This window comes from Aythya fuligula, chromosome 20 (genome assembly GCF_009819795.1).
Source record: "Aythya fuligula isolate bAytFul2 chromosome 20, bAytFul2.pri, whole genome shotgun sequence".
In the NCBI taxonomy this organism is placed as follows: Eukaryota; Metazoa; Chordata; class Aves; order Anseriformes; family Anatidae; genus Aythya; species Aythya fuligula.
Genome location: NC_045578.1, coordinates 10,425,891 through 10,449,744, shown reverse-complemented (window position 1 = coordinate 10,449,744; position 23,854 = coordinate 10,425,891). Strand labels below are relative to the sequence as shown.

Below are 23,854 nucleotides of genomic sequence, written 5' to 3'. Positions count from 1 at the left end.
CCATGGCGCTACACAGCGGCACGGGTTTGGGATGAGGGGCTGTCGCTGTGCTCCCGAGCAGCTGAGGCTGGGGCTGGTGGCACGAGGCGTCCCACCTCGATGGTGGGGACAGGCACAAGGTCTGGGGTCGCCCCTGCCCTGTGCCGTGGTGTGACAGGGGTGGCACCCGGCTCCGCTGGTGCACGCGGGGCCAGCACCGCTCCCGGGACAGGTCATGGGGTGAAGCTCATTGTGTTGGTACACTTGTAAGGTTTCGTTAGGTTAATCACTGGTGATGTTTATTCATCAAGCCATTGCCAGAAATGTAGCGCATTAGATTTTCTCTTAGCTTGATATTTTTTTAGAAAAATAAATGAGCGGGGAGAATTAATGCGTAGAGCCGTGGTGGGCTGCCAGATTCCTCCGTGCAGCCGCGTGGAGCCAGCAGAGCAAACCCTGTACAGCTACAGGCGGGCAGCAGGCATCAAACAACCCTAAACCAGCCCAAATCCACGGCTCCTTTGAAGCAGCAGCGCAGAGGAGAGGAGTGATTAGATCAGAGGCCTCAAACGTAGCGGCTTCTGAGCGGCCTCAGGATGTCCTGATGAGGCAGTAGAGGAAGTCATTCAGGAAGAAGGGGACAAATGAGCACCTCCGGCGCCCGGCCGGCCCGAGCACAGAGCTCTGCCACGTGCCTGTGCGACCGTCAGTGCTGGCTTCATCGCCGGGACAGCGAGGGGTAACTGAGGAATCATCTCCTGTCCTCACGGGGCTTTATTTTTTTTGGTCATGTAATGAGTCAGCCCTAATGGAGAAGTCCCGTGGAATTAAACAGGAGATAAAATCAATATGGTTCCATAGACATGTAATTGGGTTTTGTAGAGGTTGCTCTTAAAAACCATAAGGTGTAAAAGAAAATCTAGCCTTATTGTAGTTTCTGAGCCATCTTGTAACCAGGGTGTAACTATCCATTAAATTCTTCAGGATGGATCAAAAAATCCATAAGGAGGTTTTAATTCTCCATTAAGTCCCATGGAAGAGCTGTAACAGAACTGTATTAATTTTCTCTGAGATGATGCTCCTTCCCTCCATTAGTCTGTAATGAGCTCGGCAACAGCCCTGTAGAAAGCAGGTATATTTACACATGTGTATGTCTGTGAAAGTTTCCCGAAATCCAAAGGGCCAGGTAATGCTTCATTAGAACAAAAGCTGTTTGACTTCACTGACGTTTTCCTTTCCTCCTCCCCTTTTTATTCCTTTATCGAACAGGATTTGGGTTCGTTACTTTTGAAAATGAAGACGTGGTGGAGAAAGTCTGTGAAATTCACTTCCACGAAATCAATAATAAAATGGTAAGTGCTCTTTCTGACGCGCGGGTGGGTGCCACCGAGGTCTCCCCAGCGGTCACCGACGTGCCCGGAGCCGCTCGCGGTGTCCCCGGCGCGCGGTGCTGCGGGGTCGGGGTGCGGAGCCTTACTCTGGTGCTGTGGCTGCCATGGCTCTGCCATCGAGTGCTGGTGTTCCCCAGCCAGGCCCTTCGTGAAGTTTCTCCTAAACAACATCGAGTCCCAGGTTGCGGGTTGCCCTGTCAGTAAAGCCACTGAGCCAGATGAAAAAGGGCGTTTGTATTTCAATTGATGCAAAAACTTTGATATTTTCGGCTAAAATATTCTTTTTCCCTTTGTCAAAACATCCTTTGCTTCTCAAATGTGTATTCAGATATGCATTGTATATTGGTCTGATATGTGTTCACAGACTTTAAATTCAATAATAGAGCTTTTAGTGTGGATAAGATCAAAGCAATCTCCTTGGCATATGCTGGAGGCCTGATTCAATATTTGACTTGCTAATTTTTCCCAGGGCACTGAAATAATATTCTTCATACTGTTCCTGACTGCAATATGCATCGGAAATAAAAGTAACAGCCCCTTTGGCAACCGTGGTGGTGAGGTACTGAGGCAGGGCCAGGGCAGCCCGCCGTGCCCTATGCCAGCCCCGTGCTCTGGCCCCAATACATGCCGTGGGCTTTGCTTCCAGCCTGGCCTCTCACTGCTCTCCCCACGTCTCTCCTTCGGGAGTTTCCTCCTGCCACTGGTGCTGCATCACGTGAGACAACTGTGGGCTGTGGGGGAGGTTTCATTCCCGTCTAGTCACTAAATGCTGATTAATCTGCGTTAAAACAAAACAAGAAGTAACACCAAACGCCCCCACCCCAGCCCAGGAATAACAGACCCAGCCACAAATTAGAAACGCTTTAAATGTAAATTTAAAGACTTTGAATGTAAATTTAAAGACTTGTCACATGGGAAGGCAGAACTACAGCGCTGTGTTGGGTGCCTGTAGCGGAAAGCTCCATGGATGTAGTTCCTTCACACAAGACATTTCCCTCCGGAGCAGGACTCAGCCTTCACCTGGTACAAACCAGCACAGCCCAGGTCACCTGGTGAGGTGCTGGGAGGCAGAGCAGCGGCGTGACGCCGAGCCCCAGCCCCAAGGAGCACATAGCAGGGCACAGCACAGCGCTGGATGCTCCTGCGGGGTGGGGGAGCCGTGTGTGCGGGCTCCCAGACAGGTCCCTGCAGGAGCACGGCACGTGCAGCTTCCAGCTGAAGCCCTGTGCCTGCAGGATGGGTACCTGGAGGTACGAGTGAGCGGGAAGTCCAGGGCTGCTTCCCTTCCTTTGTCACAAATCTCAGGTTGGGCTTTGCTGGGTTGGTAAAATCCTGCGCTGCTTGCTGCTGGCATGCCCTGCTGGGGCAGAGCTGGGAGAGCTGCTGGAGGGTTTCTTCTGAATGCTGAGAGGCCGCGTGGTAAGGGAACAGCAGTGCCGGCAGCCTGCAGGATGGGACAGGGCAAAAACACTCGAGGAACATCACAGGGAGCAGAAGAAGCAGTGTAGGCTGTTGGCGTTTTGTTGTCGTGGATAATTAAAGCGCGCTCTTCCCGGCACTCTGCGCCTGCTTGGTGCGTGATGCAGGTGCCGCGACGCTTTGAGCATGCTCTCCTTGTCACTTCTTCCACAGCACTAATTTTAAAAGCGGCCCACGAGGGAGGAGATGAGACATGATCCTGTCTTGGGACTGACTCATCGTGTTGCTGATGTGTCTGCAGATTAATTACCAAGCCTGGGCAGGAGCGGGAGAGCCCCGTGCACGCATGTGTGACAGCAAGCTGCTGCAGATGGCCGGCGCTGACACACGGACTAAGGCTGGGCACGGACGCACCTCCCGCAGCCCCCTCGGGGACTGATCACTCCTACTTTGTTTTTAACGTGTCCCCCTGAGTGCTGTGCTGCACGGGGAGCAGGTGCTGGCTGTCCTGGTCCCAAGGTGCACGGGCACTGCGTGGGCTCCTTGCACCGCGCTCGCTGTCATTGCCCCCGAGCAGGGGCAGTGGGCGGCCACTGTTCCCGAGCCCATTTGCAGCCTCCCTCCCCGGGCAGGCTATTTTTAGCCCTCCCATTCTGCTTCTGTTGCCATCCGTAAAGCTTAGAATGTCAAGTGTAATATTAAACGAGCAGTGTGCAAGTGAAAAGAAAATGCCAGCGAGGTGTTTAATAAATGAAACCTGGAATTTACGTGGGAGGCCACAGATTCTCTCCAAACGCCGAGGGAAGGGGGGCAGAACAAGTGCAACCAAAGCAAAACGTCCCCAGAATATTGTTCTTCTCACACAAGCAGGCTGCTTGGCCCCAAAAAATGTTTTTTACGAGGGTGCAAAAGTAGCCGGAAAAGAAATGTGATGGAGTCATTGATTTTCTTGCGGTTCGGCTGCGATGAAGCTGTTCACACCCTAGGTACAGGGTGACACGTGCGGGGAGCTGGGCTGCCCCCGCTGCTCTGCAGGTCACCACCTCCAGTCAGCTGCTGGAAACTGGCTCGCATTGCCAGGCACCTGTAGCTTTCCTTCTCCTGCCCGCGGTGGATTCAGTGGGCTGGTTTGTTCACGGTTTGGTTTTAGTGTATCCGAGGCACCCCGCTCCTGGAGAGGCCGAGCCGTGCCCCACGTGCAGGAGGCAGGGAGCAGGACCCTGCTGCCATGCAGCTGAAGGACGCTGCTGGCTGCCTGCAGCCTGGGTGCATTCCTCTGATGTCAGTCCTGGATGTGCCTGTGAGTGATACAGCTGGTGAGGTGGTGGCGCTGCCCTTGTCACGGTCCCCTGGCGTGGCCAGGTTCAGCAGCCTGCGCAGGACAGCGGGGAGCTGCCCGGTGCTGGGGGCTACCAGGGGCTTTGGGGGACAAGAAAATCACAAGAAACTTCAGAGTGCACTTCGCCAGCATCTCCTGCAGCCTGAGGATGTGCCAAGCAACTTCTGAGCCCAGTGTCCCTGTCCCACCTTGGTCAGTGACGTAAAGCTGTTTTTAAATGTGCTTTAAAACCTTTCTTGTGTTTCTGGTGTAGCGCTACCTTTGCAGCATTGTTGGTGAACCCAGGTTGCCGGCAGAAGAGCGATATTTTGCCTTGCCATGGCATGAGTGGCAGGGGGTCCCCGAGGTAACCCAATCTCAACTAACTGTGAAGTGCACTTTGCTGGCAAGACAAAGTTGCCTTGTCTTTGGGCGGTAAAATAGATTTTTTTGTGCATTGTGAGTATGGGAGCACTCTGCTTTCCTCAAAATAGCTCTGGTTTCCCTGGAAAGCTGTTAGCCATATTTTTCTGAAACATCCTGGTGCTGCGGGCTGACAGCCTGTTCTGTTGCTCTGGGTATAAGAGGCTTTTCACTCCCCATCCCAGCCGTCCTGCATTCTGGTGGCTTTGACTGCTTGTGTTCACCCAGGAGCACCCCAGTGTAATGTTAATTCTCCAAACTAGACTAAACAAAAATAGCAAATTTTATTTTCCCTGTCCCTTTTTTTTTTTTTTTTTTTTTTCCTCAATTTAGAGTTACAACTTTCTTTGTTAGGCTGCTGAAACTACAGCACATCTCTCGTGCAGGGGAGGTGGAAGAAAATCTGGCAATGATTAAGGGAGTGCAGAAACGCTGAGCTGGAAGTGTAGGATCCAGGTTTATGCACAACGTGCCCGCATCAGGCAGGCTCCTGGGGGCGATGTGGAAGGAGCTGAGCCGCCTTCCCATCGGGTGCTCTGCCCATGTAGAAACCTAACTGTGGGTCCCTCTAGGGCAGCCTGCCCCATGGTCACCATTGCCATGGGTGGTGACAGCCGGCCCTGTCCCCAGCAGCCTGGCCCTTCACCTCCTGCTTCACTGTCCCCGTTTGCCAGTGAGAGTGAAATCCCCCCAGGTGTGCAGCCGGGCTGGGGCTCACTCGGCACCCACACATCAGACAGCCCGGAGAGGAGATGTCTCTGCTGGAAAAAATGGCAAATCTTTCTGCCCTCCGTATGGGGCATATTTGTTTACAAGGCTTAGGAATTCTCTTTCCTACTGGCGGCTTTTTCTTTTCCTTTAAATCCAAGTTAAAACTTCTTTGCAGCTCGCTACCATTCCCTTTGTATCCTCGTGTGCTGTGAAAATCATAAATTAAGCTAGTCTTTCAGAGAGCAGCGGTAGGCTGTTTTGTGGTTGCAAAAGCTAATTACTGGGTTATTGTTTCTAACAGTGCTAATCCAAACTTCATTTTCCTGTTAATTGTCCGTCGAGCCAGGCTAGATTGTTTTTATCATTCTGAATATTTGCAGCGAAAGCAGCTACGAGGTGTAACCAATGCCTCTGTGACATTTGGAGTGGTGGCGAACCCGAGGAATATGGCTGAGAAATGAGATGATACACTTCTGGCGATCACCCTGCTGCAATTTGGCTGGAGAAATTAGATTGGCACACTCCTGTTAAACGTCTCTCTGATTAAAAATAAGCAAAGGAAAGTTTCAGAGGATGTTGCCGAGCTGCTTTGCTGGCGTGCGAGGCATCGGGGAGGCGGGCGCTTGTGCTTGGTGTTTCGAGCACACAAAGAGCCCTTGGAGGCAGAGGTGGGGAGTCACACACAGTAGGTTGCTGCCCTTGGGCTGGGGGGCTCTGGGGGCAGAGGTTTTGGGGTGGATGGAAACAGCGCTGCAGGCACCCACCATGGGTCCTGGCCCCCGCCTGCCCTGCCCTGCTGTGCCCGCGGCAGCGCAGGCTGTGAGCTGCTGGCCAGTGAGATGGCTGATGGAGTTTTTTGCTTCCTTTCTTTTCCTTCTCTCCTTATCTTAATGTCAGGGCACGGAAAGCCTGTGGGGCACCGCGGGGCTCTCCATCCCATCGTGTGCCTGCAGCGTGCACACACGCCATCCCGCTCCACGTCCCGTCCCACGCAGTGCTGCTCCCGAGACAGGAGGGTAGCAGGGCACAACTCCGGAAGAATATTACCCCAAACTCCACGGGATTCGGGCAGTTTGCTTTCAAGAAGTGCATGTTTTGACAACATTGGTGGGATCTGAGCGGTTTTGCATTGGGATGTGTTGCAAGCAAAGTAAATAGGATCTGCACGAGGTTTGCAGCAGAAAGGGGAGGAGTAGGTGGTTTTGTTTAAAATACTCCCATTACAGTCAGTTAACCTTTATGTTACCTAAATGAAATCTGTATAAACCTGAAATTTTCACTGATCGGGTTGCCTAGGAACAGGCGGTTGGTTTTCATAAGACAATGAATACACTGTCACTGATAGGGCTATTAGGAACGGAAGCGTTTAGCCACGTTATGCGACATCCCTGGGCTTGTCTGCTGCGATCGCTGCTCGCCCCCGGGCGCCCGCCCGCCTCTGCTCGGAGCAAGCCCTGGTAGGCAGCAACAGCACGGCCACTGGGCCATCTGCTCGCTTCTCCCCATCCCATCCAGAGGCACAGAAGCAGCCCCTGAAGGTGCAGCCTGGCCCCTCGGGGCCTTTCCCCAGAGCGGGTCCCGGTCCTAGGGCTCTGCCTGGCCGCAGAGGAGTTAGCGGAGGCTGGCGGTGTGATTAAGGCGGCATTAAGTGACTTCAAAGGGCAGCAGGAGTAACTGGAAGTGAAAGAATGCAGATCGTTTATTAATAGGGTTTACAGAAATTTTCTGCTGGGTAGAAATATCGATTCTTTATTCCTGTTTTAAAAGGAGCTTTTTGTAATGATCACTGAGAGTCATTTTCTGCTATCGATTGTAATAGAGCTGTGCTGAAGACTTTCCTCCATCCATTCCACGCCCGCAAGTGTCATTGAGAGTAAACGCAGCGCAGGTTTTCCTTTCAGGACCACGGCAACTTCTTCAATCAGCATTTCTGTCATCTTTACGGCGTTGGTTTGCTCTGTGTTTAAAGAGACATACACGTTTGCTCTTCTCAATCCGTTTACACTACTCTGAAAGTTCACCTTTGAGGGGGAGGCGGTGTGGGGAGGAAAATGCTAAAAATAAATCTCCCCCCTTAAGTAGATCAGTTCTGCATTTGACATTTACATGGAATTCATTTGCATCTCATTTGTACATGTTTCTGCTCAATAGGTAGAATGTAAGAAAGCACAACCTAAAGAAGTGATGTTTCCACCAGGGACGAGAGGAAGGGCACGTGGATTACCGTATACCATGGACGCTTTTATGCTAGGGATGGGAATGTTGGGTAAGTGTGCAATAGCCACCAAACGTCTTCCAGAGCGAGCCTCCCCTGTGTTGTCTCCCTGATTTGTGAACGCGTGAGGCATAGGGGTGAGCACAGCTCGGCACTCGTGGGAGTGCGAGCCTAAAACTTCAGCAGGGGTGGAGTGGGGAAAATAATCCTGTCTGTGGTAAATGATTAACTCCCCCCCCCTTCCTGGAATATAAAAATTTGCATTTAAATGGATGTTTTAAATAGCCTGTTTTACTCTTACTCGCAAAAATAGAATGATGAAAGATGCAGTGTGTTCATTCTGACTAAAAATGATCTCTCCCCCTTTTTAGAGGAATTGAGTCACACATTATTCCCCTTCTTTTAAAGGTATCTTTGACAGTTCAGCATAGATAATTGAAAATCTTGCCGGTTCTTAAATGGCATGCAAGATGGAGAAAGCAGGGAGATGTGTAACAGTATAGGTCGCAACAATAATTACGAGTTTCAAGGAGATGGAACGGTATTTTAGTCCGGTGTATTGTGTCCAGAAAATACTAATTAAATGGGATAAATGATATTTAATGGCAAAATTCTATTTGTGCACGAGGTCTATTTAGTTATAATTGGTTCTCATTTGTTTCTGCCTAGATAGTTGTTCTTTCTATACAGTCTGACAACCAACCTCTTGATATTCTGTCCTCAGATTTACTAAGCCAAAATCCTGCTAATGCATTGCCAGTGTCTTTTTGTAAAACCCGTTTATTTTCCACTTTCTGCTCCCTTCGTATTGCCGGACCTTCCCTCGGTTGTCACCTGCTGGGTCTGTAAAGTAGACGTGATGGGTAGGGGGGCTGGGGGTGTCCCCAGGCAGAAGGGACCCTTCCAGCCACCTCCCTGCTCCGTGGCCTTTCCCGGGTGCTCCCCAGGTTCTGTCCAGAGGTGCTCGGGGTTGGTGGGGTTGTGGAGTGGGGCCAGCAGCAGCAGAGACCCAAGCAGAGCACTTGGCTTCATCATGAGGCCGTTCTCCTTCCCCCGTCCCCCCCAGTGCTGCTCACCTGAAGGCACCTGCCAGCTGCAGCAGTCCTGGCACCAGCACTTGCTGTCTGCAGCCTGAGGAGGGAGAGGCAGGGCACCCTTAGGAATCTTTCCAGGCTTTATTTAAGTGGAACCAGGCAGTTCCCCTTGGGACTGGCCCACAAAGAGGGTGGTGGGTTTTGATCTCAAGAGTGCCATGTTCTCCGTCAGTAGAAACTCCTCTGTCCCAGCAGCCTGTCCATCCAGTGCTTCATAAACAAGACGCTCTTCAGCTTTTCAAGATGAATTTTTCTGGAGTTTAGTTGATCCTAGAAGCTGAGCATGAAAACGAGCCTTGAAAGCTGGCTCTCGGTGCTCCTGAGCTCCACGGAGCGGGTCCACAGGCAGCGTGGGCTGGGGCCCTGCAGGACCCAAAGGCTCCTGGAGCGGGCGTCAGGGCAGAGGGTTTGGTTCCTGTGAAGATCAGGCTGTTCTGCTGAGATGTCTGACTTCAGGCACTGCTTGATGTCATGGGAAAAACTTCCCTGCCATGTTTGCTGTATCTCAGAATTAATAGCACTTCTCTTCAGGTGGCCGGAACGATCCATTTCGGGGATGTGTAATTCGGTTATTCAGCCGATCATCTCTTCTTCTGTCCCCACGTTCCACCGCCACCCTCGCCCAAAGTGTTGGGAAATCACATTTTATGGTTAAAATATTTATCTTGTTCTAGTCAGTCAGTGATTTCGTTACCTGTGAGTTCCCAGTGTGCCTGTGCACACGTACTGCTCTGCTTCTCTCGCTTCCGTGCTGCAGTGCCCGGTGTCACGGAGGTGGGTGCGCGGCGGCGGAGGAAAGGAGGCGAGGAGGAAAAGTTGAGAGGAGTTCCTGGAGCTGGGACCTGCCCCGGGGACCTGAAAGGAAGATTGAGCCCTCAGGTGCAGTGTGACTAATTGCTGCTGGGGCTGCCCCTGTGGAAAACGATCGCTTCAGGCTTTAAGAAGCAATAAAGAAGCCCTCGGTGAGCGGATCGGCTCCTGCAGACAGCCGCGGTGGGACGCCTGCTGACAGGTTCACCTCCCCGCTGCACGGCTGCCAGCCGGCCGGACGGGTGCTGCTCCTCTGCTTCTCACAGGGCAGCCCTTAGCGTGCTCTTATTAGATTTCAAATCAGAGTGGCTTGCTCAGAATTAATGACTGATCTATGGTGAAGGCCAGATGCTTCATTATCAGCTTGTACTGTTTTGTTTTTTTATCTTCCAAGTTCCTGCTTGCTGCGGTGGCACCGTGTTAAATAATCAAGTGCTGAACAACAAAATCACAGCACACAACGAGGCTGGCTGGTCGGCCACCACAAGCCCCTTCCCAAAGGCTGCCCGGAGGAGCTTGCTTCAAGGCTGGAAAGGGGGCACGAGGCAGAGGCTCAGCGGGGAGCCCACATCTCCTGCCCCCTCCCAGCCACAGAGGGGAGCGCAGGGTGTAATTAACCCGTCGCACAGCGAGGACCCAGCGTGGTGTGCTGCTGGGGGCAGATCCCAACAGGCCTGTGTCAGATTTACTCCACTCCTCGTTTTAGGTGTCTGGCCAGACTGAAAACAAGTGGATTGGAGCTGCTCTTGAAAGGTTTTTATACCTTTTTCCAGGAGCCCTTGTCCAAGGTCACCTTCTCCAGATGCTGTTCACAGGCAGAGGAGGAAATCAAAGGAACAAATGCACAAGACAACCCAAAGGAAAGAGTGGAGAGTGACTCCCTCCAAAGCTATTAAGGAAGTTGGTCTTTTTCATTAATCATAGCCTCCCCGAGGAGCCTGCAGCAGCCGGGGTCTAAAGGTGCACAGGCAGCCGCTTCTGTGATGATTTGGTTGATTGGAACAAAATTAAAGTGTTCTTCTGAAAGGATTTTTTGACTGCGAGAGTGCAGGCAGGCTGAGCCTTCTGCCAGGACTGCTCCTGGGCTGTCTCCGTCTCTGTCTGCTGATGGGAAGCGCGCATCCTCGGGGGAGACCAGGAACATTAATTAGCCACTCTGCATAAAGAGCGGGCTGGAATGGTTTCAGCTCCCGTGACCTCTTTCTCTCTGGCAGCCCACCTGGCAGGAGGATGGCAAGGCTCTCACACGCTCCGTGGTGGGCAGGCACCGCATCCCAGGCACCAGCAGGCAGCACACGTCTTCAGCTGGACGAGGACTACCGGGGCCCAAAAGCTCGCGCTGCGCCCAGAAGCCCACCCCTGCCAGCTGGTCCTGGTACAAACCCATCACCTTTGGAGCCCCTTCGGCAGGGGCCACGTAGGTGCTGCTGTGTTAGCCCTGCTTTCTGCTCTCTGTTCAGGACAACACCTGAAAACTTGAAAAAAAACAGGGTCGGGGCAGCTGCTGGTGTGGTGGTCCCAGAGGGGACGCCAGGCTCTGGGGGTGGCTGCTGCACTGCTTGGTCTGAGCTGGGACCCTACGGCACTCGTTTCATTTGGTGATGAGCATCTTCGACTTGCTGGTGTTTAATATTTAAGTTGGGCCCTTTTTAACTTGCAAACCCCTCCAGAGATAGGAGAGCACAGCCCATAAAGCTTATGCCCTGAGACTGCTGAAATAATGTCTGATATGAACACCAAATTTCAGAAAATCCCTACCAGGCTGCTTATATCATTGCACCAGGCAGACCGGGGCTCTGCATTACTGCACACGTTCAGTCGAGGTAGGCTGAACTCATGCATAAAAGAAGCTTGTGCCCTTCAAAGAAAGTCATTCCTTTTTTCCGTCAGACTCCTTAATAGAGCAGTAGCCGCCTCTGAGGCAGAATTAAGGAAAGGGAACCCTGAGTTGGACACGCGCTTCCCAGCAGGATGGCAGGACTTCCAGGAGCCACCGGGCTCCTGCAGCAGCTCCAGGTGCGGTGTTCACCCCGGTTAGCGCAGCTGTGCTCAGCTCGGGCTTAGCTTTTTCCTGTCCTTGAAGTAGGAGACAGATTGGTAGGAGATTTTTTTGGACCAAGGGGGCAACTTTTACAGCAGATCTTTTCATCTCCATAGCTGCTCCTGGTACACAGTCACCCCCGTGTGCCTCCAGGAGCTGGGTTTTGTTCTATGTTCCCTGGTGCAATGGGTGCTTACGTCAAGGTCACAGCCAAGGCTTTTTTAAGCAAGACCCTGAGCATTTTTGTTGTAGTGTTGGGCAATGCTTTGGCAGCAGGACAGCACCTTTCATTACAAACAACCCGGAGTTCCTTACTCTGAGCCACGCTAATAATAATAATGTAACTGATCATTTTCTTGCATCGACTGAAGTATTTGAATTAAAAGCAGGAGTCCCCAGGCCCTGAAGTGCTCACGCAGTGTGTCCGTATACTAACCGTGAGGTTTGTCCATCCCGGGTAACCACATATAAAAATTAAAAGATGTTTCCAGAGGCTGGTTCAGTAGTTGTGGACACTTCCTCCTGTGGAGGAGACAAAGTATTTCTCCCTCTGGGGCTGCGGTGGGACATCAGGGAGCTGAGGGTCCAGCTTGGCCGTCCTGCCTTCCCAGTGACCTTGTGTGCATGCTTGGTGAGGAGCTCAGTCCCCAGGGCCACAGGTTGCCATGTGTAGAGAGGAAGAGGGGAAATCTGCCCAGTATCCCTGTCTGTAATGCTTGGGCCTTAATGTGAGTCCACCACGATGGGCTTTAACACTAGTAACGTAGTGGTACCCTTAGGTAAACTGCAAGTAAGAAGGTCAGCGTTACCTGCTTGCAGTTATTTTTGTCCTGCAGTTATTTTTGTACCTTCCCCATATGGCAGCACTGACCGCACGCTGCAGCAGCAGCAGCGGACTTGGTGGCAGCACCGGGTGTTCCCTCCAGCGGGAGTGTGACCGTGACCATCGTGTGGTCAGCGTGGCAATACCACGGCCACCACTGTCACCTTGTGTACGGCAGTGCCATGTGCAGGCCAGGGAGCATCCAGCGCAGGCGAGGATCCATCCTGTGGCCAGGACAGGTCTGCTGGCTCGGCCAGCCTGCGGGGTGGGCGTGCAGGGCCTGCCGCTGGTGACAGCAGAGACAGGGAGCTGGGTGAAGGAGCTGTGAAAGTGGTTTGGGTGTTGGTTTGAGTTTGCGCTCCCATGGGCAGCAGGGTCTCGCTTCAGAGGAGGCAGTCCAGGTAAAATGTGGATTTTTGGTTTAGCAACAAGGGATGATTAGAGAGTTTGGTCATTCAGTAGGGCTACTGAAGCAAATAAACTGTTCGGTACCCGGTGCAGGATGAGAAAGGCATCTAATGGAAATGGTGGATAGGTCAGCGTGGCCATAATTTGGCTTGATGAAGCAGCCACATGGGCATGGTGTTAACGCGATATTGATATTCAGCCAGCCAATTTCTCCTGCACGGATCGGGCTTTGACTTGTTAGAGCAGAGCTGGGCACTGCAGCAGTAAATGAAGAGGAAAATTGAAGTAATGTTGTATTATAAATTTATGATTTCGTCTGCCTGACCTAGAGAGTGCTGAGCGCCGCGGATGCAGCCGAGACCCCCACCCAGCCCCGCTGCTGGCATTGCACATAGCGGCTTTGGCTGGGCAGAGCGGGGCTGCTCATGCTGCCTGAGATCTGGGGACACACACGGGGGCAGCCCCAGCCCCAGCCCCGGCCCCATGGGGCAGCCGATGAGATGTGCCCGCAGTATCTGTGCCCTGGGGCAGACCTGGGTGCTCCTCGGCACATGGGCCACTAGGTCGCCAGCCAAAACCTGCCTCGGAGTCGGTTGGGTCTGGATGGGAGCAAATATTTTCCTCTTGGCGAGGAGAGTGGCTGTGGTCGGTGCCGCAGAGCGATTTTTCATTGTGGAGCTCGCAGTGGTGTTAATGGCGCTAGTTACTTAGCAAACAATCCATTTATCAATATCGTAGGTTTAAAAAAAAAAAAAAGGAAAAAAGGTTTGTAAAGCTTAACGCTGAAAGATCTGATTTAACGACAGAGGTGATTAATTTCTAAGGGAATCCAGCTGTTGAGCTGTGAAATAAATAGGCAGGGGCTAAGCAGTGTGTACATATCTGCTGAAAGCTGCCACGCGCTGTCCTGCAATTGCAGGTCTGCTTTCCCCTGGCATTGCCTAATCCCATAATCAAAATTCATCCAAGCATTTTTATCTTCCTGTTTTAGATTATGATTAATAGCATATTATATCTATATATAAATCTAATCATAAATGGAGAGAACTTGGTGCGGCAGCAAAATTACTGTACAATGTAGTAGTATTTTAAAGAATAAACAAACACGGAGATAACAGGACCTCCAGAGGAACCGCTCAGCAGCTCCCCATGTTCTTGAGGTCCGGCCCAGCTGCTGCTGTCACCGCTGCAGGATGTCTGTTGGCTTCAGGTGGAGAGAGAACAAACTTCTTCAGATGATTTCTTGGTCTTGAGAGGCCTTTTCTGGAGACTGCTGGAGTCTGGGCAGACAGTTTAACACTGGTAGCCAAAGAGAGCATTAAGTAGTGTTCAAATTACAAAGGAGAATTCCTGTTTTTAAGGAATTTGAGCAAGCAAATGCTGAGGGTCAGAAGCGAGGTTGCAGTTTTAGGAAACCTCCGTAGGACTGCGTGCAGCACCCACAGCACCGCTCAGGGCAGAGGCGGCCGTGGCGCTGGGTGAGGACTGGGAGGCCTCAGCGTGCGGCCCCCTGGCTGCTGCCTCCCCGCGTGTGGTTTCAGGCCTTGATGTCCAGCAGGTTGCAAACCTCTGGTGCCTGACCAGCAGAATCTCTCTGCCCTGGGCTGGCCGGCAGCCATGGCAAGACCCTTGGGCAAGCAGCTATGGGGCGGCCCTGCGGGCACTGCTGCCGTTGTCCATGCGGCCTGGTCCCACACGGTCCCACGGGGCTGAGGCCCTGCCTTGCTTCAGCGCCCGCAGCCATCCAAGTGGCCCTGCCCTGCGAGCAGCATTACTGCTTCACTTCCATCCCCTGCGTGGAAGAGGGCACAATTGCACCTTAATGCATTTACTTAGGCATTTTTATTAGCAAAATGGTCTTGAGTGGTATTTTTCTCATAATAAAACTTCAAAAGCTGCCTGAGGTTGGATGTGTGTATCTTAGCAATTGCTTTAGGAAGCGGTTCTCATATCTGGGCTTTACTTTCCTGAAAAATTAAAAGCTCTTTGACTCTGGCTCATTGCCGTTGCTGCCTCTAACTCTTTGATGTGTTAACTGTTGTCCTTCACACTCCTGGGATAAAGAATTACTACTACCTTAATCTCCAACTGTCAATAGCTCTGAAGCAAAGTACATTCATTGTAAGCTCTCCAAATGTCAGAGCAAACCTGTGTTATGTGTTTAGCCTTAGCATTTGGCATTTACTCTTCCAGCTAACAAGTATGCACAGTCCTTGGACTTCAGATACCAAAGTGCATGTTAATTACGTGAGTGACAGGTCTCACGCACAAAGAAAGGCAGGCAAGTGATCAGCAAATTCGTATATCTCTAGATGTTTCTATTCAAGATAATAATGAAATCTTCCTGCAGTTTTGCATGAGCAGAATGAATCTCACTTTTGAGTACCCCTTGTAAAACCAAGTTTCTTCCATGTTACTTTGCATTATATTTATAAATTAAAAGACCTTTATTAATCTTGAAACTTTTTTTTCTCTCTCTCTCCTTTTTTATTTTTTTTTATTTTTATATTTCTGTGATCAAGGTTACCCGAATTTTGTTGCAACGTATGGCCGAGGATATCCTGGATTTGCCCCAAGTTACAGCTATCAATTCCCAGGTATGTACATTTCATTTGCAGATTTACTTTTTTTCCCTTCTTTCCTTCTTTAGTTTATCCTTTTTTTTTTCCTTTTTTTTTTTTTTTTCTTAAATCCATAGCTGCAAGTTGAGACAGGCAAGTCTGCAGGGAGCATCTCACATAACAATTTTTTTTTACTATTAAAAATATTTATATATATACATATACATATTTTTAAGACATTTTTATTAATGTGTAAATTGGTACTGGTTATTTGAAAACAAACTTCTTAAATTAAAACATAAAGCAACAGATAATTTAAGAGCTGTTAGCCTCCCTTTGACTTTTTTTTTCTTTCATATATATATATTACAGATAAATGTGCAGGCACACACACACAGACTCTCACACACGTTCACACGTTCTGTGGTAAGTTCATATTCATTAGAAGTGCAGTTTGGAGCAAAGTCCAATGTTCCTGTATATTCGTAGATACCTTCGGTGTTCTTCCTAGCAGCTAGTTCCTGACAGCGTGTGCTCGTTGGGGGTGCTCTGTGCTGTTCTCCCTCCCTCCCTGGCACAGCCGTCAGGGCTGGCTGCGCGGTGTGCTCCCCTCCAAGGGCCCAGGGCCATGGGCCACGAGGCCTCAAGGCTGCCACTGGGACTGAAACTGCATGGGATTGAGAATTTCTTTTTACTTCACCTCAGCGTTTCTCAGGGAGGTCTAGCAGGCTGCTGTGTTTATCACCACTAGTAGCTAAAGCCCACCTGGACACTGTGGCACCGCAGCCTCTGTGTTACACGGTCAGTTCATGAGCACACTCGTTGCTGAGGTCCCATGCGAGTGGAATCACCACCCTGTGCCATGCTCTAATGGCTTAGGAAGGGAATGGTGGAAGCACAGTTTTGCTCAGGTCAGTTGAGAAACCAAGTGAAACCCTGCCCATGGCGAAGTTGCTGCAGGTGCAGTGGTGAGGACACCAAGCACCGTCCCGGATGGACCCATAGGTGGGTCGGAGAGCATGGAGTGGTGGTTGGCTCTGCTGGGGGCAAACTGGGGCAAGGATACGTCCGTGTGTTCAACCCTGGGTCAATAGGATGAAGCATTACGTTGAAAGGATACGCATTATTAACATCGTAAGATGAATGATGTCCTTGCACGATAGTTTCTGCAGAACTGGTTTCTGCAGGATGAATAGCACCAAGGGAAACTGGTTAGATTTTCTTTTCCATGGCTGAAATTTACCAATGCTAAGGCTCTATTTTAAACTCAGCTGCCTGGTTCCCACCTGTGCTTCAGCCCTTTCAAACTGAGTCAGGTCCTTTGGAGGATGTGAATAAAACAAATGGTGCCTTGGTAGGGCACTGGGGCTCCAACAGGCCGGCAGGGGCAGGTGCCCCATGGGCTGTGCTGGGGCAGCAGGACAGGGCAAATGCTGATGCTGCTGCCAGCAGCAGCAGCCCTGTGCTGGCAGCTCCTCCAGCCAGGAGCAGGGTGCTGGGCTTGGCCAGGCACTGCTCCCCGACACAGGAAGGTCACCCAAATGCACGCACTCTCCAGGTGGGCACCAATGTGTGCTTGAACGCAGGAGGAGGCTTCAGAAGGCGCTTGCCTGTCTCTCGCTGTCCTCCCGGGTTCTCATGACTCCTGCACCAGCTCATTTGTATGAAGACAGCTAAATGAGAGACAGCTTTGATATGTTAAATGATGAAAATCGGCAGAGATGACTTTAATTATAAACATGTCTAAAACGAACGTGTCGGCTGGCTGAAAGCAGAGATGCCGTTTGACTCCAGCCCTCATTATATATACTTTTATTAAGGGCCAGGTTTTTCAAAACAGGCCTTCCAGTTAGTTGCTAGTTATTTCCAATCTCTTGCAGAGACTGCAAACGCGGAAGAAAATCAAAGCAAATTGTCACCTCTAGAAAGCAGGTGCGCTTAACTGCAGGCCCCAGTGGTGCCTTCTGCACCGGGGGCCAGCTCGAAAATTGGGCTCAGAAGGGGAGCTGCGCAGCGGCCGCCTCGGCTGGCGTGGCTCTGTCGGGGCTAGAGCCGTGCCTGTGCTGCTCTCCCTGCAGGTCATAAGTTCCTTACAGCAATTAGACCCTGGCAGGGGCGGCTCAGGAGCACTGCTCCTCGTGGGTGCTGCATGGCAGGGGCGCAGCGGGGATGGTGCCGTGAGGGCGGCTTGGGCAGGCTGCGGCGGTGCTCACGGCATGGGGAGGCTGGTCGGGGCACCCCGGGCAGATGGGGTGTCCCCTTGGGAGCCAGCTGTTCGAGGAGAGCGCGTCTGGGGCAGTAAGTGCCACGGCACGGAGCGTGAGATAGGTGCGAGCCTGGTGGAGAGGAATCTGGAATAGTTTTTTTAATAAGTTGTCATGTCCGAGCGCTCAATGTTGGGATTTGGGAAAAAAACAAACAAACGACGTGGCCCTTTCTGAGGGAGCACCTGGGCGGTGTGTCGGAGAGCTTCGGCACCCTCGTAACAACCTGGTACTTAAACAGCAGCAGTGCTGCAACCTCACGTCTGTGCAAATGTACCTCTAAATACCCAGCTGCAGTCGAACAGGTCGCTACAGAGGAGATGTGGCAGCGCGTTCTGCTACAGTGCAGGCGTGTGACAGCGCTGCCACACATCAGCCTGGTGGGGCTGGCTGCGGGCATCGTGCCGGTTACCTCTCGGGTTACACAACTTACACTTTAAATTAAAAAAAAAAAAAAAAAAAGGGTGCCCACTGAAATTGAACTGCCCCACTGATACCATTGTGGAAGTGCAGCAATGCTACAGACGCCACGCTCCACCTGCTTGCATTGTCATTCCTGCGCGGGGCGAGCAGCCTGCCTGCGCTGTCGGCAGCGCGCCCTTGCGACGCCCGGCCCCGCAGCGAGGCACACGTAGTCAGGTTGGCGACTGCTCTATCTTCTCCCATCACGTTATTTTTTTTCCTCTATGCATTTATAACTCGGTACGTAGCCTTTTTCTTTTAATTACAATCACTCCCTTTCTGTGTCATTTTTTTTTTTAATTTCTGGGACTTATCTTTTCAGTTTAATCTATTAATTTCTGTTCTTATTTCACTTTGCAGACTATTTGCCGATTTCACAAGACATAATTTTTATCAACTAGTTCTTAAAGATGCATAACAAATTAATCGGGGTTTACTACAGTGCTAATGAGAGAGAGAGACAGAAAAAGCCTGGGTGGTCCATGTTTAATATCAATGTCCACTGAAAAATTGCTGCTCTTACTGGCTGGTTTGATTGACTGGACTTTTATTTTATTTTTTATTTTTTTAAAGGCTCCATATCCTCACTGCTTTGAGTTTGCTTTTTATTTTTTCCTTTTTTTTTTTTTTTAATTTTTTTCCTCTGCTTTGTTATGAGTTTTTAATGCCCACTTGGAATGTAACTCACAAGGACTGGGGATAGGGGCATTATGAAGGCATGACTTCTCACAAACTTCTTAGAAATCATTTTATCAAGGAAGGAAAAATGATGATTGGTTCTTACACAGCAGCCCAAAGAGAGATGCTGGCGCTTTTTTCCATAGAGACGTTCAGCAGTAGCACAAATCATAGTTAAAGTGGAGTGAGACTAGGGTCTCCTCTTGCTGTGGTTATCGACAAAGCAGGGTTTAATTCCTCCAAACGAGCACGCCCCGCGTGGGCAAGTGTGAACCTGTGCCACCAGTGGCTGTGGGTGCAGCTGACCCACGTGTGTTTTGTTCTCTTGATTTGCTTTGTCGTGGTGGCTCTGCCCGGAGCTGCCGCAGTCCCAGAGCTGTGCCCCGATGCAGCGGTGCCGGGGTCGGTGGCCGGTGAGCCCCTGCATGGCCACCGGGCTGGGGGCTGGAGCACCGTGCTGCAGCAGCCCCCGCTCGAGCTCTGCACCACTAGCTGCCCCCTCCTCTTGCAGCAGGCAACGCTTTCACGTACTCCCTGCAGCTGCTTTTACTTCCAGACTTTGCTTGCAAATCATGGGCAAATTGCTTAAATTTTGGCAAGAGGGGCAAGCTTTCACCTCGCTAGCTTGAGCTGTATTGCGCCTCTTAATCTTCACCCAAATGCCAGAAGAACCTCAAAGCTCTGTGATACGCCTCTATCCATTGGCTTCCTTTTTAACAAGACCAGGTTCTGGTGTTTTGGGTAGAAAACACACATTGTATTTGAATCCTGTTTTTCTTTAAGTGTATCTACCCATTTTATAAGTTTGTGAGAAGTAAATTGCATGCTTACAGTAGAACTGTAATGCATTTTAATGTTTGTTAATCCACTTGTTAAAATGTCAGTGTCAAAGGCTCTACAATACACGGCTATGCTGTTCATTTCATTAAAGATGCTTGATGTAATAATTGGTTAGTTTTCTTTTTACTTTTCTGCAGGCAATAGCTTTTTTTAATCTGTATGGCTTCTTATTATTTTGTTTGGGTTTTTTTGCTATGAATTGCTTTGCTTTTGTGAACTTGTCTTAGTGTGCATGATTTGCAAACATTTCGGCTATTGTGAATTTTCTCATTTTTTGTAAATAGTCCATCTGTGCTTTTCTTTTTTTCTTTTTTATGACTTTTTTCCTGTAAGTAACTAAGGTAGAAAATAATAATAAATTGTTTACAATGGATATGCTGTGTTGCTGCTCTCTTAGCTTGCAGTTTTAATATTTTGGTTTGGATGCACCAAATAACCAGTACCAATGACAATTTAATAAAAGAATAAAACAACCATCACTCCAAGCGTGTGACCCAGTATTTGAAGAACCTGCAGATGAATGGTTACATACGAGGTGTGTTGACAGCAAAAATTAAAACAAGAAAATATGACAACGCACTTGTAACTGGGGGGAGAGCCATGTCTACATGTAAAAATTGCAATATTCCCAACAGTCTGATCTTCCATCGTGCTGACCGAGGTGGGTTTAAGCATCAAACCCACAGGTTGTGTTAGAAACCCTTGTTGCAAACTCTCCAGCACTGATGTGCAGGAATCTCTTTCTGCTGTTTGGAAATGGAAAGGAAAACCAGGTAACTCTTGTTGCTTTAGAGAAGGTCCCTCGCTGGGATGGCAAACGGCCCCAGACCCCACTGTGGGACTGGTGCTGCTGGCTGTGCCTGGGGGAGCACAGGAGTTGCCATCGCTTTGTTTCCCTCTGTTATACTTTCTTCCATCGTTACCTGGATGTCTGGGGATTGTCAAAGTTACTTAGAAGCCTTCAGCTCAAGAATTTAAATTTCTTTTTAATTAAGGGTTTGTTTGCTTGAATGTTTAAAACTTATTAAAGCCTTTGTGTATGGGGAGAGGTGGGAAAAAAAAATATTTTCACAAACTTTTCTGAGCTCCTGGAAATACACTTGCTCATTAATAATGATACTCCATAGTCTGCAAAGCCCAGTCTTGGGTCATGCTCTTGCAGTGCCTGGTGCTATGAAAATCAAAGTTCAAAACCTAAACTATGTTTTTTATTATTATGAGAGCATTTAAAACCAAACCAACTTTCTGTTAACGTATAAAGCTTAATTTAGTTTATTTTCTGATAGCAGTCGCAAACTGCTCACTTATAGCCCATCAGTTCTGGGTAGGAAGCTGTTCTTACATAAAAGTTATTTGTGATGCTTGCCTAGTGAGTCTGATAGTTATTTTCTGGGTCAAGAAAAGGAGCTGGTACCAAAGACAAGAGTAATTGCTATAATAATGACAAGCTTCAGGCTTCTTTTTCATTGTGCCTGAAAGAAGGAGGTAAGGAAGTGAGTTTCTGTATCTGGTATTGAGGACATTCAGGAATATTACAAAGCTGCAAGCTTGTTTTGCTCTCCTGCAGGTCTCTCACTCTTGGTTTCCCACTCCTTTATAAGTAATCTCCTACAAGAAATGCAGTGGGAGAGAGGAAAGGGGTATGTTTGTAGCTCACTGTACTGCCAAGCAGACCATTTCGTATGTAGCAGGACATGGTATAAAGCAGTGGAGGTACTCAGGAGGTGCAGCTAAGTTAAGCCTTGTAACAGTAAGAGGAACCGTTCTGACTTTGTCTAACCCTCTCTTAACTGCTTAAAATCTGCTGTAATCATCCCTGTGCTGCATGCTTTTGTTCACCTAAAACACATTACTGCATCTGCATGGCATAAAGTGGTTTACAAAATGCATTTGAAATCTACTAGAGTCTCCTTAATTGTCACTCTTCAGAACTTTCAGTTTCTGTCTTCATCAATGAAAATGAAGGCTATGGACTTGACCTGGTTTAAAATTAAGAGTTTGGGCTTCCTGTGTTGGCAGAGGGCAGGCTGAGGAGGGGCCGTTCTTGTTGCAGTTGCATCCCCGGAGCAAGGAGCAGCTGAAGCTGTGGAAAACAAACTGAGAAGTTAATATAGCAAAGCCCATAAAGCCAGAAGGTACTCCTTCAAGTTCTGCTTAGATAGCAATAGCTTTTATTATGATGCAGAAAAAATGGTATCTAGAGCCGTTTCTCAAATCTGAGCAGAACTTAAGCAGCTTTTAGGTGCATTTGTTTTCTGAGAAGAGTTGTGGTTTTGTTTTTTTTCCCCATGTTGCAGAGAAGTGCTTTGTAAAATTCCTTTTCACCTGCCATTTGCCCCGCTCCTTAAAGTAATATCCTGGCTATTGAATTTAAGGGTTTTTCAGGAGGGGAGCTGTTGATCTCAGTCAGCAGTCCAGCTTCCACCACTTTGGAACAGCAGCAGGTGGCTAGTACAGGTGCTGCCTCCACTGCTCTCCAGGTCCAGGCAAGAGGCTTTATGCTGCAAGCAAGGTTCTGGTAAGGTTTCCCCATACTGCTTGTCTGGCAGAGGACCAAAACTTTCCAGGCCCTTCATTAGGTTTTTCTCTGGTGATGCCTTCAACACATACTTGATCAGTAAGGACATCTTGACCATCGAACTCGGTTGTCCTGTTCCCAGCTGCTCACTGATCTGTGCGTGAAATTTGCGATGGGCTTTAAATACCCAGGGTTATCACCTTGAAAATGAGCAATCCTAAAGCAACAGGGAGGAGAGAATGGAAAGAAAAACCAAACAAACCTGCTGGTGAATCGGGGTCTCTCGGGAGCTCTTTGTGTTTCGGGCAGTTCTGCAGCAAAAGAGTCCCTGAGTGATCGTTGTGTGGTGAGCAGGCCGCAGCTGCAGCAGCTGGGGAACTTAATGAGAATAATTAGCCACAGGAGTAAAGAGTCATAACACAAGCACACAAATATGGAAGCAAACACAGGTTACCCTGTGGAAAGCATAACATGATGTGGTAACGCCCGTTCTGCTGTAGGAAGTTCTACCTGTCCAAATCGGCTCACCTGATTAGGCCTTTGGCCTCCATAGGTACAATTTTTAACTGTAAAGCTGTTAAAAACTGGGAGCTGGGGGTTGAAAAAGAATTGATTGTTCCCCTTACAGCACAAAAACATTCTTCAGTCACATTTAATAGTAGGGTTTCAAGCTCATAATTAAGTTTTAAGTAGCTTCCAAGTTCTCCTTTGCCCAGAAGCAGTAATACATAGTCCCCGCAGTGATGCCCTAAGGGTTTTTAGGCTCAGCACCACAACCATCTCCTCTGACCTTTTTCATAATGTGGATTATGAAATGCACAGCGGCAGTTCCTCCAGCAAGGAAGCGTGAAGTTCCCTGTCCCTGCCAGCCACCGCTGTTGCGCTCCATAAGCTGCAGGGAGCTGTAGCGTGTCTTCTGGCGAGGCGTTCGCTCCTGACTTGGAAACCTGCAAGTTGTGGAGAATTTCCTGCCCTCTGGTAACCTTGTCCTCTGATTAATTACCTCCTCCTTCACGTAGGTGCCTCTCATCTGTGTTGAATTTTGCCAGCTTCACCTTCCGGGCGTGAGTTCTTTTTATGCATTCGTTCGTAGTCTGGGATCTATCTTTTAATAATACTTACCCAGATAGTTTAGATCATTCATAAAAATTTAAACAAGCTGTTTAAACAAAATAGCTCATTTTCTCTACCATCAAAGCAACTGAAATGAGGCTTGAAGCAAATCAGTGCCACTTTGCTGAACTTTAAATATATGCCTTGATGCTGTTCCACCTAACCTGCCCTTGTTCGCTCAGCAGCAGGTGACTGAAATTCAGTGCTGCTGTGGTGCGTGTCAGGCGTGGGTTCAGTGAATTCACAAGCGTTCTTCCCCCTGCAACGATCATTTCATTTATACATACCTTGTTTATTAAAAATCAATGGTAAGTGTTTGGCTTTGGACTTTAAAATGAGAAATGCTTTCATCGTGCGATCAACTTAGTACTAAACAGAATTACTTGCTTTTAGGAAGCGATTTAGTTGAGATTGTCTTTCATGCACATCAGCTGCTTTCACTTGAAGCTCATAATTCCCTGTATTTCACCAGATACTAAATTAGGGAGAATTACATACCAAGTCAGAGTGGTGGGTGGTGGGAGGTATAGTTTTCATAGGACGCATTTCAGAAGTGTAGTGGATGCCTTAAAGCTGCCATAGGATTGGAATAGCTTTTAAGTAGAGTAAATAAGCTAAAACAGCTACCAGCTTTTGCTTCTTGGTTTGGATTGCTTTGCTTTGGGTTGTGTTTTTTTTTGGTTTTGGTTTTGTTGTGGGTTTTTTTTTTGAATAAATATTTTTCTTAGAGTGAACCATTTGCCTTTGAGAACTTTCCCAGTTTTCTGTATGGTGAAATAACTGCAA

General features: G+C 49.2%; 1 protein-coding gene across 6 annotated transcripts in view; it reads left to right on the top strand.

Moving 5' to 3' along the window:
• MSI2 (musashi RNA binding protein 2) overlaps positions 1-23,854 on the top strand; it is a 228,420-nt gene that overhangs the window by 174,261 nt on the left and 30,305 nt on the right. For 5 of the 6 annotated variants that reach the window (XM_032200677.1, XM_032200676.1, XM_032200675.1 and 2 more), the window contains exons 8-10: positions 1,249-1,331; positions 7,393-7,507; positions 15,155-15,229. In XM_032200677.1, the coding sequence (XP_032056568.1) occupies positions 1,249-1,331; positions 7,393-7,507; positions 15,155-15,229 (273 nt within the window). Of the gene's footprint in view, positions 1-1,248; positions 1,332-7,392; positions 7,508-15,154; positions 15,230-18,279; positions 18,493-23,854 lie in introns of those variants that run through there. The other variant, XM_032200678.1, reaches the window with a different exon arrangement.